Here is a 16,457-nt window from a genome sequence, read left to right as displayed (position 1 = left end):
GCTAGTGGCTTACCTAACAGCCACTCTCCCGCAAGAAAACAGAGCTTGGAGGCTAGTGGCTTACTTAACAGCCACTCTCCCGCTAGAAAGCAGAGCTTGGAGGCTGGTGGCTTACTTAACAGCCACTCTCCCGCTAGAATCATGTGATGATCACCCATTGGTTTGAAAGCTTTATGTTTAGTGTGATTATAATGATAACCATTTGATAATGTTTATGAAAGTGTTATGTTTTCTTGCTGGGCATCGGCTCACGGGTGCTATGTGGTGCAGGTAAAGGCAAGAGGAAGCTGGACCATCCTTGAGTTGGAGAGCTTAGGTGATGACGTGTACATATGCAGCTGCTCGACCGCCACGGCCGAGGTTTAAAGTGGAACTAGGGTTGAACCCTGTTTTGCCGCTTAGAACGGCTTGTTGTGAATATTTTCTGTAATAAACTCTGAAATTTATATTTTTGGGATCCCAATGTATATATTAAACGTTCTAGTGAAACGTTACATCATTACCAAAATGTTTAAACCCTAAACCGCTAATCATACTTAGATCACGTTTTGGCCAAATGACTCGATTAGCGAGTTTAGCACTGTTTACAAGGCACACCGTAATGGTCCCAGGAGTTGGGGCGTTACAATAGAGATCTCATTTCAGTAATTAGTATTAGCTTACTCAAATATCATTTACAAGGAACTAGGTGTTTTAAGGATAAAATACAATGAAGGGTAAAACAGTATTTTTAGTCTCATCTCATTGTAGACCGTCTATAGAGGATTGAGTGATATTTATGGTTGTAACAATGTATAACTAATAACGTATCTATATTTCTTATAGAGTTTTCTATGAATTCAAGAGTGCAACCCTGACTCTTTAGTGGAGTCACGAGGAATTAATAAGTTAGTAAATTTATTTGTTAAATTTATGATAACTTATTGGAGCTTGATTTCATAAGCCCATGGTCCCCACTGTACCTTGGATAAAATCATCTAGATAGTCTCAATTAATTGATTTAATTATCAATTAGAATTAGACTAGGTCAATTTTGGATAGTTTCACAGAGTTGTACAATTTAGAGAAGAAAATTGATTTTATGGCTGATTTATTAATTAAGACAAATTGATGTCTAAATTAATAAATAAGTTTAAATCAATGTTCAAATTATAAATAATTAATTTGATAAATGATTTAAATTTTTTATTATTTAATTAATTAATCGATAGAAAATAATACAGACATTGATTTTAAGTCCAACTGGCTTATAATTAAATGAGAAATTTCAAGGGCCTAAAGCTCATGAGAATTTTGACCTAATGGCTGATATTATCTATTATTTTATCGATTTTTTAATTAAAATAAATGACATAATTGAGCCTATAAAAGGAATGCTAAGTAAGAGTTGAAATCAGATTTTTGAATCACTTGTTTTGAGAAGATGAGAAGATTTATTCTTGATGCTCTAGGTTTTAGATTCTCTCTATAGCATAAGTCATTTTCTAAGCCTCAATATTTTCTTCTATTCTTCTTCTCTTTGTATCTATCTCAAGTGTTGATAATTGCCCACTCTAATCTATGTGATTCTAAGGATACTTTGGAAGACTGTGAAGAAATTTGAAGATCAGTTCAGTTTCTTGGTGATACCCTGTGACAGAAATGATTTAAGGGTTAGAGAAATTGAAGGAATGTCTAATACATTCCGTTGCGTATAATGTAAGTGTTCTTATCATTATCTCTGTTTAAATAAAATTATATAAACATGTTCTAGATTGTCTTATATTAATGTGTTTAGTATATGATTTACATGAAAATAATTAAGACCATGTATAAGCTTTCCCAACATTTTTTGCAGCCGCAGCCACTGTATAAGCTGTATAAGCTCTCTGTTACCCAGATCGCAGGCACCAATGCTCCTGGCCGCGGCCACTGGCCAATTTCAGCACACAAATTTGTGCTGTTTTTTCCAAACGGTTCCAAATTATTCTCAATTGATTTTGTAACCCCCAAACACATTATTGAGGTTAAACCCAAGTCTCCAACATTCATTTCACTTATAACTTTGAGAAATTCAACTCAAAATTGTGTAACAACAAATCTACACGATAATTGGCAGTATTTGAGAGTTACAAATTTGTTACTAAAATTGTAACTCTCAAATATCTCACACATTTGTATGACACATTATACAAAATATTGTAACTCTTATTTGTATATTACAACATGTGACACTCTTTGTCACAATTATTTAATGTAAAACATTATATTATAAAATAATATAACAAAATACTCACAAGACTCACCTAAGTACAAAACCAATTTTATTTCTTCAATACGCAAATTGTTATTCCTTCAATTAATACATGTCAATGCAATGATCCTGGATACTGGTCAACGCTTTCTTTCCAATGCACTAGGGATAGAAATACTAAACTCTCGAGTTTTTACACTACAATGAACATTACATGATTTGCGAGAAAGAAAACCAAGAAATTGAGTAAGGAGAATGAGATCTTAACTAAATTCATCTCTGACTACTCTAGATATATGAAAGGGAAGTGTTAAGCACTTCAAAATTCTGCAAAGAGTCTAATGAATGAACATATATAAGACTAACTCAAGAGGTAGAACGTTCAAGACACACATTCTTAATGCATCTTTGTTGTATTCAAGAGAACACTTTTGCAGGTGCAGATTAGCGCATGCAAAGGTTTTGCATGTGCAAAAGTTTGGGTCCTCTGGCGTTAGTGATCTTGTGTCTGGAAAAAGTCTTGCCAACGCGATTTTTGAGGGGCGCATAGAAAGCACAATATTTACGTAGGCGAGTTTACATATATTGTCTATTAATTTTATTAGAAATTTATACTTAGCCCTTCTTAAACTCAAATTCAGGCTTCACCACTGTCCATATATTTATAATAAATAAATTTAATTTGATGTTGAAAAAGCAGTATCCATTGATTTTCAAACTTTGTATTTCTACAAAAAATAAAAAATACAAGTTTGAAGAAACATAACATTTTTTGTCATCCATTTTCACCTTATATCAAGACATGCTGAGAACGATCATTAATCCTCAAAATGAGTTTACCAAGCCATGTCTGAACCCACGTATTCTTCAATCTTCGCAAACTCTCAGACTAAAAACAATGAATTGTAATATTTTTCGGTAAAATTTGTAAGAACAGTTAAAAATTCATTTATAAAAATATTGAAGACTCTTTCCCATTGATCATCTATGTCTTTGATCATATAAGATGAGACCTAGACATTTCTTGAAAATTGAAATAGATTAAGGCTATTATTTCTTTGTTTCTTAGTATAATTATTTTCTAATTGATATAAAATTAAATAATCAGCAGCAGCACCAGCTAGGTAATTGTGCTCATGAACATACCCACGTGAAAACGTATGATGAAGAAGAATATATAAATATATATATATTAATTAATACATTTGTTTATATATATTTCAACAACCAAACTTTCCACGAGCTATATATTATATACTTTTATATATATATATATTAAAGGAAGGTAGAAAAGCAATAAATGAATAAATAATAATACACTTGTTTACTTGATTGAATTAATTTCCTTATTAATACCCTCATAGTAGCTATAGTTTTTTTCTAAGTTAATTTCCTTATTACACTTTCTTCTCTCATATCATCAATGGCGGCCATAACAGGAGCAGCAGCAGCAGCTTATTCAGTGATCTCCTTGAGATCTCGCTCCCCGCAGTTGCACCACATCGCCTTTGTACGTACATATATTTAATATTACTTTCTTCTTTTCAAATAATTTCCTTCTCAAAGCATGATCATATTTACTTAATTTTCTTTATATTTTGAGTTATATTGTTGATGCTATAGGAAGGTTAATTTGGATGTAATATCCTTTTCGGAAATTGGTTTTATTATTTAAATAATTTTGAGTGCATACATATATTATATTTTTACATGTAATTATAAATATTTATATGTAAATTTATACATAATTAATATTATTATAGAGATACAATATAATTTTGAATAATACTAAATAGCCCGGCCGATTGATTTTTTTTTTCTTTGGTTAATTGTTAATATCATTCATGAATAGCTTACTCATTTATTGAATATTTTGACTTAATTTAATAATAATAATAATGAGAAGTTGACAAATCAACTTGATAAAAAGCGTATTTTATAAAAAAATTTTAAAATATTACTTGTAAATAAATTATATAAACATTATGTCCTATATATATATATATATTTATATAAGGTACCAAAATAACCTCCCTATCTTTTTAATATTATATATTACCAAAATGTCCTATAGCAAACTTTATTATTTTATTCTAAATATTTTAATATTATGGTATATGTATATTAGTTTTTAGGATAGGTAACCATTTGGTACCCTGTATTTTTTAAAAGTATCATTTTGGTACCCTCTGTTTTTAAGCTCATATGGTACCCTGTATTTTAAAATCGTACATATTTGGTACCCTAAACTCAAATTTAATTAATAAAATTTTACCAATTTAATCAAACTGCTGTCAATTATGTAAGTTCCAAATTTAAAATTAATTACTTAAATTACATATAACTGATGACAGTTTGATCATATTGACAAAATTTTATCTATCAAATCTGAGTCTAGGGTATCAAATATGTATAGTTTTAAAATACAAGGTACCATATGAGCATTATTGAAAACAGATGGTACCTAAATGATACTTTGCAAAAACATAAGGTACCAATTGAGTAAATTCCATAGTTTTTATTTTAAAGTTCTTTTGATTTTTTTTCGTTTTTATGGGTTGTTGAATAATATAACATACCACCAAATACATATATTGAGTTTAAAAATAATATACCAACAAAACTTGCAAAATTATCACAAAAAATATATATAATATGCTAACAAAATTATATACTACCATTAAAATGTATATACCATAATACAAAATTATATACTACCATTATGCATAATAAAATAGAAACTAACTATCATCGAAAATATATATATATCATATCACAAAAAACATATACATTAATTGGAAAATAATATACCAACAACTCATAAAAAACATAAAAAATCAATATAACTTTAAAATAAAAACTAATTAAACAAAATTAATATACATATGCCAGTATATTAAAGTTATACGATTTAACAATATAAAATAGTTATTTCTCTACATTTTTTAAAATGAGAATATTGGCTTCTTAATGTCAATATTTGGGTCATTTACTATAATTTCGATTTATATAATCATGTTGATCAGCAAAAAATCACATCGAAAAAGGATTATGGTTTGAAGTCAGCTTCACTTTCTGTTAAGTTCCGAATAAGCTCTTACAACTTTGGATCACAGCCACCACGTGCTATTGTTCTTAGGGTTTCTTGCAGCGTAAGTAATAATTAATATACGTTATTGTTGATCAACTTATTTTACTATGCTTTATGGCTAATTATTTTGTTATTGCACGAGAATTTTGGAGATTTTAGATTAAACTCCAAAAAATAAAACATTCTTTTGATATCGATCTACATATAACAATATAATATGTATTAATTTTTTAATTTGGATATATGCTTCTCTCATTTCTGCCTTAGTCATTATAAAAAATAATAAATAAATAAAAAGTTTTGTTTTGTATATAATTTCGAATGTATATTTTTTTATATCTCTTCTATATAAAAAAATGTGTAAATAACAGAAATTATTGATTTACAAAATATTCTAAATATTTAACAGAATATACTTTTAAGACTAAATAAATATATATTTATTAATTATATTAATATTTAATATAAGACTACATATATAATAAATTCAAATGTTATAAAAATCATTATTATAATAATATATAATACAAAATTAGATATTTAATAATTATATTAAATGTTATAAAATATTATTATGATAATAATATATAATCCTAATTTTTTATTAATTATATTAATATGAATTCAAATATTATAAAATATTAATATTATAATAATATTTACTACTTATATTAATATAAATTTAAATATTATAAAATATCATTATAATAATATATAATACATAATCTTAATTTCTATTAAAGAAATTATCATGTTTAAAAATGTTATCATATTATATTTATATATTTTAAAAAAACCATAAACAATATTTTGGTTTAATTTTTTTATTTAATATGTTTATGTCATTCTTTTATATATAAAATTATTTATTTATTTAAAATTTATATAACAATAATACAAATTTAATAATTATAATTAATAAATTCTATAAATAAAACTAAGCAAACGTGTATTGCACGTTTTTTGTATGTAATAATTATAAAAAATAGCATAATTACTTGCATTATAATTTATACATAATTTCTGTTTTGGCAGGGCATAGAAGAGAGGGTGACAAAGATAATAGTTGAGCAACTGGGTGTTTTAGAATCCGAGGTAGTTAATACTGCAAGCTTTGTTGAAGATCTTGGAAGTGATTCTCTTGACTTGGTAATTTATACTACAATTATTATTTTTTATCTTCTCAATTTTTGTTAAAGAGGAGTGCTAAGGAAATTATTTAGCTACTATCTTTTATATTTTCTATTTAATTTTATAACAAATATGATTTTTAAGTAATAATACTTATTTGTACTTAATAATTAGTCATTTTATTATAATTTTAGAGAACGACTACAACACATCCCTTTTTTTTTTGCAATACCGATGTATCCTTTTTCTATTTTTGGCACCTGGATAGATATAATCTCAAATTTTTTTATATGACAGTGTATATTGTAGGTATTTAGAATATCCTGCAAATTTTCAAAAAATTCTTAATAGTACGAAGTTGAAAACAGGGTTCAAACTGTCAAATTTTACACGTGTACACAAAAAACAGGCATGTATGCAATAGACAGTTTAGACCTTATTTTTGGTACCATAATTTATTCGAAATTTCTTGAAAATTTGTAGGATGTTCTAGATAGCTATAATGTACACTGTCATATAAAAAAAATTTGGATTATATTTATCCAAGTATCGAAAATAGAAAAAGAATGTACCAATGTTGCAAAAAAAAGATACATTGTAGTCGCTCCCTATATATATATATATATATATATATAAATATATGAGTTTCCAATAGTTACGTTATTATGGTGGTTATATTTTTGTGACGTGCCACTGCAAATTTGAACAAGTACTAATATGTACATTTCCAATTTTAGAATTTAATTTTGGAGTTAAAATTAAATTAATTATTTATTTAACAAAAATTACATAATTATAAACAATGGCTATTAAAGAAAATTTCTATATATTTTATACAATATATTTAAACAATTAGAATTATATTGTTAATACGTACACGTGTATTTAGAAACATGATATGCATGTAATTATATGAAACTCAAACAGTTAAGAATTTTTTTTATTAAAAAAATATCATTATTAATACATATAAATGAATATTAAAAGCATTGAACACATTGTAATTAAATTCGGTAAATAGACATTGCTATGAGTTTTATTTTCAATATTTTTTTTTATTCTTACAATTTAAAATTTATTTTATGCATTTTGTTCTAATTAATAAAAAAACAAAGAATTGAAAGCTAACGTACCAAAACAAAGCTAAAAACAATAATTAAAAAATAAGTGATGCACGTGATGTTCATAGCGCATCATTATTTTCAAATATTGCAACAAAATAACCAAATATACAAAATACTTTAATTTTAATAGAAAAAGTTTGAAGTATAAAATGAAAAAATATATATATATAAATATATAAATTTTGGAAAGTTAAATTTTTAAAAACAAATTAATAATTATATTAAAAATTCAAATTTTAAACATTCTTTTTAAAGTAATAAGATATTGTAATAAATGTCAGCCTTAGGTAAAAATCAAGTTATAAGTTATTAACCTAATTGTGATTTATTAATCACAACTATTAAATAAAGATTTAACAGTTACAATTAATGTAATCATGAATCATTAAAATATTGATGTAACCTTAGTAGTAACCTCATAGACAGTTGTGCTTTGTTGTTTCTTTCTCTTTATATATATACTAGATACAAATAACGAGTAATATGCACGTTTGTTGAGTTTTATTTTTAAAATTTATTAATTATTTTTATTAAATTTATATTAATATCATATAACTTTTGAAATAAATATCTTATTTTAATTAAATAATTTATTTAATTTTGTTTAAGTTTATGTTTGTTCTAGTTTTTAAATTTGGGAGTAACAACAAGATATTGTATATTATATGTTTAATGTAATATTAAACATTATAAGTGGATTTTAAATTTAAGTTTCTTACTAGTTTTTTTTTTTTTTTTAAAATTGTTGCTAATTCACAGTAAATTATATTATATGTTTAATATGGTATTATTCTAATAAGTGAGTTTAAGTTTAATTAAATTTTATTTAAGTTAAAAAACATATGATTTTATTATTTTTAAATAATTATCATTGTAAAATATCTGAAAAATATCATATTTTAATTTGTTTAATTATTTATTATTGTAAAATATCTGAAAAATATCATATTTTAATTTGTTTAATTATTTATTATTTTTAAATAATTATCATTGTAAAATATCTTATTTTATTTTTTTAATTATTTATTTTATTTTATTTAAATTTAAGTATTTACAAACTACTGTTAAATATAAAAATATTATGTTAAATATGAGAATATTCTGCTAAAGTTAATATTAAAAAAAATAAAAAACTGTTAAAACTAATAATTTACGTTATCTACACACTTATTATATAGAAGAGATATAAATAAATATATATCAAGTTTTTGACATCATTTATAAGGTAGGTTCCATTTCTCTTTTTTATTTGCTTATCTTATATATATATATATATATATATATATATTTAAGTATTTACTTTGCTGTGCAATTTAGGTCATTGTTTTGTCCTATAATAAATAAAAAAAGCTTTTGAATATGTATTTTTTTTTTTTTAAATACGATAATTTTTTTTCCTAATTTTTATTCTTCCCTAAGTAAAAAAAACAGTGATTTATTAGAGAGACATATAATAAAATTATAATATCAATGCATAATTATTAAGTACAAATAAATATTACTTAAAAAAGAATACTTGTCATAAATCTAAAAATAGAATACAAAAGAGCTTCTTACCATTTTTTTTTTGTTTTTGACAAAAGCACTCTTCTTATTTTAATACTACTTATATTTAATAATATTGCCTCATATTAATTAAATAAGAGTAATTTATATTAAAAAAATTATTTGCAAGAAAAGTATAGTATCCCGTGAATGGGCAATATATTTGAGTATATAATATTTAAATGCACTTTCCAATCATATATTAAAAGTCTTTATTGTCCAAAATCAATCTTTACAGTCAATCATGTCAAAATATTATGTGTAAAGGTGGATTGAGTTGTTTTCATTCTTTTATTTATTTGTAATCTTTTTTTTTTTTTTTTGTTAATCTAATTTCACCAAATTTTATACGAACCAGCTAGTGCATGTTGTCAATATACTACTTATGTATTCCTCTTTCAGGCTGAGCTTATTATGGCTCTGGAGGAAGAATTTGACACTGAGATACCAGACGAAGAAGCAGAAAAAATCAGAACCGTACAGGCAGCAATTGATTATATTACCAGCCACCAAGCATGAAAAAAGTAGTACTATTGAAAATCTAAGAAAAAAGCAGTACTATTGAAAATCTAGAGACAAATGCAACTACTTTATTTTATTTTAAGAGTAATGATATCCACTTTAACATTACACACTGCTATAATAAACATTACACACTGCTATTTTAAGAGTAATGATATTTTATTGTATTTATTTGTATGTGTTTAGGAACACAAGGATTCCAATTCTAAAATAATTGGGTGTGTATTTTTCAGCATATTTATAATTTATTATTTTTCAGCATAATACATATAGCGAATTAATGTTTGCTTTGTATGTGGATGAAAATTTTGAATTTATGTACTTCAAAATATCCCATATTGATCAAATATTCTCAAGTTACAACTTATTTGTAAATTATGTTTAGAAAACAGAATTGGACCAAATTGTCCCTCACACAAATTTCTTTTCTTTCACTTTCTCTTTTTCTCTTCTTCATCTCTTCTTTTTCCCTCTCACTAAAACAAAAAAATCCAAAGCCGAATTCCCCTCTCACCTAATTCTTACCCTCATTTCAACTATGTCTTTTTTTTTTTTAATATTTCCCTTCTAAAATTACCGAAAAAAAAAAAAGTTGTTCACTTAAAAATTCAAAGTTTGAGTCCATTAAACTCAAGAAAATCCATATGTAGTGATTTGTATATGAACTAATCTTATAAATATTTTGAACTGTTTTGTCTACAATTTTTTGTTTTTTTTTTCAAATCTAAAAAGTTGGGTTTTATGTGTTTTTTCTACAATTATTGAACAATTTCAATACTAATTTGATGGTGATGGTGCAAGCAAAAATTGATTTTGGAAGACAATATCAATGCATAATTGGAGGATTTTTTTTGTCTCCAAGTCTAATAGATGATTGTATTTGAAATTAAACTTCATCTCATAAAACATGTTCTGATGTCACGTTAAACAATCTAAAGAAACAAAATGCCATAGAAAAAAAATAGATGAGAAGAATAGGATTTCTTCTTATTGATAACTAATAATGCAATCTGATTCTTAAAAAAAATACTCAATCCCTAAACACAAATTGATATATAGACTAAAATTTTAGATTATTCTACCCTTAATATAAATATGTTAAACTAATAATTATAAATTTCTTAACATAAAGCGACTGCAGATGTTTTACATATACAAACGTTTGTGGCCTTTAGCGCCACTGGTCCTACGTTTGGAAAAAGTCTCGCTGGCAAGACTTTTGAGGGGCATAAGGAAAGAAAAATATTTACGCAAGCGAGTTAAATAATTAATTATATAATTTGTGTTATTAGTTTTACTGTAAATTTATATGGTGCTTAGTGGAAAAGTTAAAATTTGAGTTCATGCCCACGTATTTATAATAAATAAATTTAATTTGAAGTTGCAATAGCAGTAATTGTTGATTTTCAAACTTTGTACTTCTAAAAAAAAAAAAACATACAAGTTTGAAGAAACATAACATTTCGTCATCTATTTTCACCCTTTATCAAGTTTGAAGAACAATCATTAATCCTCAAAATGAGTTTACCAAGCCATGTTTGAACCCACGTCTTCGTCAATTTTTGCAAACTCTTTGACTACAAAAAAAAATTGAATTGTAAATTTTTTTGTTTAAAATTGTTGAAACACAGTTTAAAAAATTCTATTTATATGGGAAAATTTCATGTTATATGCATAATAATTTAATGAAAATTTTTAATATGCCACCATAAGTTACTATCCCAAATATATGACAATTTCAATTTTTTAGAAAAAAATATCCCTAACATTCAAATACCTATTTTTTCTCTCAATCCAAACTTTCTCTCTCTAACATCTCTTATTCTCTCACTCTCTCTAACATTCTAATCTTGTAGATCTCGAAAAAATACCAAAATTAAAAAAAAATCATCTGAAACCTACATTTGAGTGAAAAAATATGAATCTTTAAAGTTTTCGTCAAATTTCAGTACAGAGCATCGAAATTGCATCGAAAAAACATCGTTTTAGATAAAAATCAAGTTTTCATGATTGCATCGAAACATCATCGATTTTGCATCGAAAAGTCATCGTTTTGGCAAAAAAAAATAAGTTTTCATGATTGCATCGCAACAGCATCGAAACATCATCGATTTTGCATCGAAACATCATCGATGCACCATCGATTTTGCATCGAAACACCATCCCATTGATTTTGTATCAAAACATCATCGATGTACCATCGATTTTGCATCAAAATACTATCGATTTTGTATCAAAACATCATCGATGTACAATCGATTTTGCATCGAAAAACCATCGATTTTGCATCGAAAATATATCGTTTTGGCAAAAAAAATAAGTTTTTATGATTGCATTGAAAGAACATCAAAACATCATCGATTTTGCATCGAAAATTGTACATCGATGATGTTTCGATGCAATCATGAAAACTTGCTTTTTATCCAAAACGATGTTTTTTCAATGCAAAATCGATGGTGTTTCGATGCAAAATTGATGGTACATCGATGATGTATCGATGCAAAATCGATGATATTTCGATGCTGTTGCGATGCAATCATGAAAACTTGTTTTTTGGCCAAAACAATGACTTTTCGATGCAAAATCTATGGTGTTTCGATGTCAAATCGATAGTATTTCAATGCAACATCGATGATGTTTCGATGCAATCATGAAAACTTGATTTTTATCCAAAACGATGCTTTTTCGATGCAATTTCGATGCTCTGCACTGAAATTTGACGAAAACTTTGGAGATTCATATTTTTTCACTCAAATGTCGGTTTCAGATGATTTTTTTTTTAATTTGATATTTTTTCGAGATCTACAATATTAGAATGTTAGAGAGATGGAGAGAATAAGAGATGTTAGAGAGAGAAAGTTTGGATTGAGAGAAAAAATGAGTATTTGAATATTATGAGTATTTTTGTCTAAAAAATTGAAATTGTCATATATTTGGGATAGTAACTTATGGTGGCATATTAAAAAATTTCACTAACTTATTATGCATATAACATGAAATTTCCCTTTATAAAATGAATATAAAAATATTGAGGGTATATACTTATTTGGTATTTTGTGTTTTTTTCGAAATACAAACTTGATATCCTATATTTTCAATAATGATCATCTGATATTTTATAATTTGAAATCGTACTCATTTGGTACCACGTGTTTTATCGAAATACATATTTTGGTACTCTGAGTTCAAATTTAGTCAATAATTTTTGTCAATATGACTAAATTACTTTCAATTATAAATAAATAAATAATCAAGATTTATTTAAAAGACAACTTTGACACGTGTCATATTTTTATTAGTCAAACTTATAATTTTTTTTATATTATAAAAGTAATTAAAATATATTTTAATTATTAAAGACAAACTAAAATAATTAAAAAAAAGAGTGAAAAAAGCAAAGTAATTGAAATATTTTTAATTTATTTTTATTAATTAAATTTATTTTTAATCACTTGTAATTTTAAAAAATTTATAAGTTAGACTAATAAAAATATCACATGTGTCAAAGTTGTTTATTCTTTTAAATAAATTTTGGTTACTTATTTATTTATTTATAATTGAGGTAATTTAGTCATATTAACAAAATTTGTTGACCAAATTTGAACTAAGGGTATCAAAGTATGTATTTTGATAAATCATAGAGTATCAAATAGGTATAATTTAAAATTACAAAGTACCAAATGATCATTATTGAAAATATAAGATACCAGGTTTATATTTCAATAGTACAAAATAAGTATTTACCCAAATATTGAAGACTCTTTCCCATTGTTATCGGAACATAGTACATCATCTATGCCTATGATAAGATGATACCTAGACATTTCTTGAAATAGTTTAACGCTATATATGTTTGCTTGTTATTATAATTATTTTCTCATTTATATAAGATTAAAGAATCAACACAACACCACCAGGTAATTGTGACGCCTTCTGACTTTTTCACAGGGTCTTGAGTTGTGGGAAGTTCTGTACAAACTATATTATTTAAGAAATATATATATATATATATAAAGTGATAATTTTTAAAATTTTGAGGGCTTTGTGTATGTAAAAAAAATAACATTTTCCCAAATTTTGGGGCCTCATTGTGTGGGGGCCCTATGTTAGGATTAATGGCCTAAAAGCATGCAAAGAAACTTTATTGACTTAAATAAAAATAACAATTTTATTATATATTTGAATATTATAATTATTGTTTGAATTATTTATATAATAATATCAAGAAAATTCCCTATTCATTCATGAGAATATGATCTTGTATTAGTACGGGAGAATTACGATCATATATAATGAATAAAATAGTCAGTAACATATTAAAGTAAAGAATCTTTAATGAATGGATACTATTGCAGTTTACTAAGCATACGGGAAGTAAGTGATCTAGATTTGGAATACAGATGTGGATAGACATCTTGATAAATGTGTTGTATATAATAGAGATTATATATGACTGGACCGAAAAGAATTAATTATCTTTATAAACTTACCATTTGACATAAAGATTTGATACTTATCATCATAATAGATAATCATTTGTACATCATTCTAAATCCTGAGTATTCATGAACTCCTGTTTGTGTTTATTGGATTTTTTGATTCACTCGTTAATGTTTCTTAGTATAATGAGGCTAATAACTTTTGTTTTGGAGATTCAATATCATGAATGACTGGGAACATGAATTACAATAATGTAATCCATAATCACTACAAGAAAAAGGATCTATTTGTCATCGATGTAGATGAAGAAGTCGTCGCTGTAGGTACAACGATGACATGTCGTCGCAACAACGGCGTCGCTGTAGGTCCGTATGTGTAGCAATCTACGGCGACAACAAAACGCAGTCGTCGCAGTAGGGTTTTACTATAGCGACGACATGTCGGTCGCAGTAGGAAATTTTTTTTTTCAGCTGGACTGGGCTATTGTAGGTATACAATTTTTTAAAAATATATATTTAATTAATTATGTTGACCATGATTTTGGCCAACTGACACAGAGTCAAATATGCTTGATGTGGACAAATGCGTTGAAATGAATGTGATGATAAAAATAATAAAGAACACAAGAGTTTATAGTGGTTCGGCCCCAGAATCTGATAACAACCTACGTCCACTTGAACTATTATTGATATAGGATTCAAAGGAGTGATCAAAGAACTATGGTTCAATGAGTTTCACCAACCTCTGAAGAACAGAAACAATATATCAAATAGAATAACTCTAATCTCAGATGATCAGAAGGCCAAAAGTCCCTTCCTTGAGCTATCTCCCTCTATTTATAGGCTCGAGGGGGGTTACAATAATTTGTTACAAATACTATTTCCTAAATAATTGGATACTCAGGAAATCATGGGAGGCAATCTCGGGATTGACTAAGATCTTTATAAAATTATTCTGAAATAAGTGGAATGCACGATCATACTGGTCGCAGGAAAACCTCAACCGCTTATGCTTGCAATATTTTACTGGTCGATACTCTATCAGTAATTTCGCCAGGTGTCAGCCTCGTGCCCAGGAATCACTTGCCACGTCATCCATGCCTGTTTTTTGGATAACATTTGCCCCCCAAGTTTATTTATTACGAGCAATAAATAAACTTTTGAGGAAACGACCCTTCGGTTACCCCACCAGACCTGTCAGAACAATTCGTGCAATCTTGGAAAAAGCAACCTACCCTGGTCTAATCACGGCTTTACGGTTCCCAAGTAACCTTTCGACGGTTATCACCCTTCCCCATGCTTCGAAAAAGAGAAAACTAATGATTACTTTCTTTTAATGCTACAGACAAATATATATATATATATATAGTCTCTCCAAAGTCTCTTTTTTCTTTTTACGCAAGCCATTACTCCTTCAATAAACCCTAACATTAGAGCCCTCGTTTTCTTTTGGAGACCGTCCTTCGGCATTTCAAGATCCAGTCTGTGAGCTCTTCGACACCTGAAAAATTTCTCAAATCTCCACGATCTTTATCCTGGTAAGTCTCTGGGCTCTCATGCCTTATATTTTTGCCGTGCATACTTCTGTAGACTGATTATTGAGTTCATTTGTTTTCGGGTTGAGATGCATGTCAGTAGGGGGTTTAATGGGTGATACTGTGTTGAATGATGTCCCTCTGCCATTAAGGGGTTACGAGTTAGTTTGATAGTTGAGATCATGACTTTAGGACGTAAAACCAAAGTAAAAATTCGATTTTTATGCCAGTTGAAAAACCAAGTTTTTCCCGCCCTAAAAGGAGTTGAAAAATCTTTTTTAAAAATCCTTTTTACTTTCACTTGTTGATCTGTTTCTCAAACTGTTCGTGCGAAAAATTTAGTTTTTTGTTAGAATGCTATTGTATAAAAGCTTAACTTTTATACTCGACCAGCGTTATTCTAAAAAAAAAACTTTCAAAATTCTTCGTCCTCACCTCCCCATTCTTCTGTTCGCAGATATTAATGCCAGATTTGTGGGGAGGTGAGCAGCCCATTGACGATGATCTTCTTGCCCAGCTTCTTGAAGGCGAAGAACAACCGATCGACCGTATTCACGAGATTCCATTTTCTAGGGCTTCTTCTAGACCCCAACCATCATCACCTCAAATGGCCTGTTCTAAGTCTCTAGGCAAGAAAAGACCAAATCCTGAAAATAGTCCAAATTCTCCTACCCAGCCTGATTCGCAGGCTAGGGTTCCCTCGACCAGTGGTCGAGAAAATGCTGCCCAAGACCCTCGTATTCAAGTCAGGGCTCGCCCACGACATCAAAATCTTCCTGATGTCGAGTGGTATCTCTCCCCTACTAGCCAAGTGACTCCTCGGATGCTTGCAAATTA

The 16,457-nt window shown here is 27.3% G+C and overlaps 1 protein-coding gene across 1 annotated transcript; it reads left to right on the top strand.

Moving 5' to 3' along the window:
• The first annotated feature begins 3,552 nt into the window (after positions 1–3,552).
• LOC133789481 (uncharacterized) lies at positions 3,553–9,897 on the top strand. Its single transcript, XM_062227333.1, has 4 exons — positions 3,553–3,743; positions 5,260–5,385; positions 6,360–6,473; positions 9,527–9,897. The coding sequence occupies exons 1-4, from the start codon at positions 3,657–3,659 to the stop codon at positions 9,641–9,643; spliced, it is 444 nt and encodes a 147-aa protein (XP_062083317.1). The 5' UTR covers positions 3,553–3,656; the 3' UTR covers positions 9,644–9,897.
• Positions 9,898–16,457: the final 6,560 nt, after the last annotated feature.

Source organism: Humulus lupulus, chromosome 7, assembly GCF_963169125.1.
Source record: "Humulus lupulus chromosome 7, drHumLupu1.1, whole genome shotgun sequence".
NCBI lineage: Eukaryota > Viridiplantae > Streptophyta > Magnoliopsida > Rosales > Cannabaceae > Humulus > Humulus lupulus.
This window is presented reverse-complemented; position numbering and strand designations above follow the sequence as displayed.

Bases quoted from the DNA above. Each gene is read 5' to 3' on its own strand.
- LOC133789481 (XM_062227333.1), top strand. From the start codon at position 3,657: ATGGCGGCCATAACAGGAGCAGCAGCAGCAGCTTATTCAGTGATCTCC. The intron at 3,744-5,259 runs GTACGTACATAT...CATGTTGATCAG, and splicing joins AGTTGCACCACATCGCCTTT to CAAAAAATCACATCGAAAAA. The intron at 6,474-9,526 runs GTAATTTATACT...TTCCTCTTTCAG, and splicing joins GAAGTGATTCTCTTGACTTG to GCTGAGCTTATTATGGCTCT.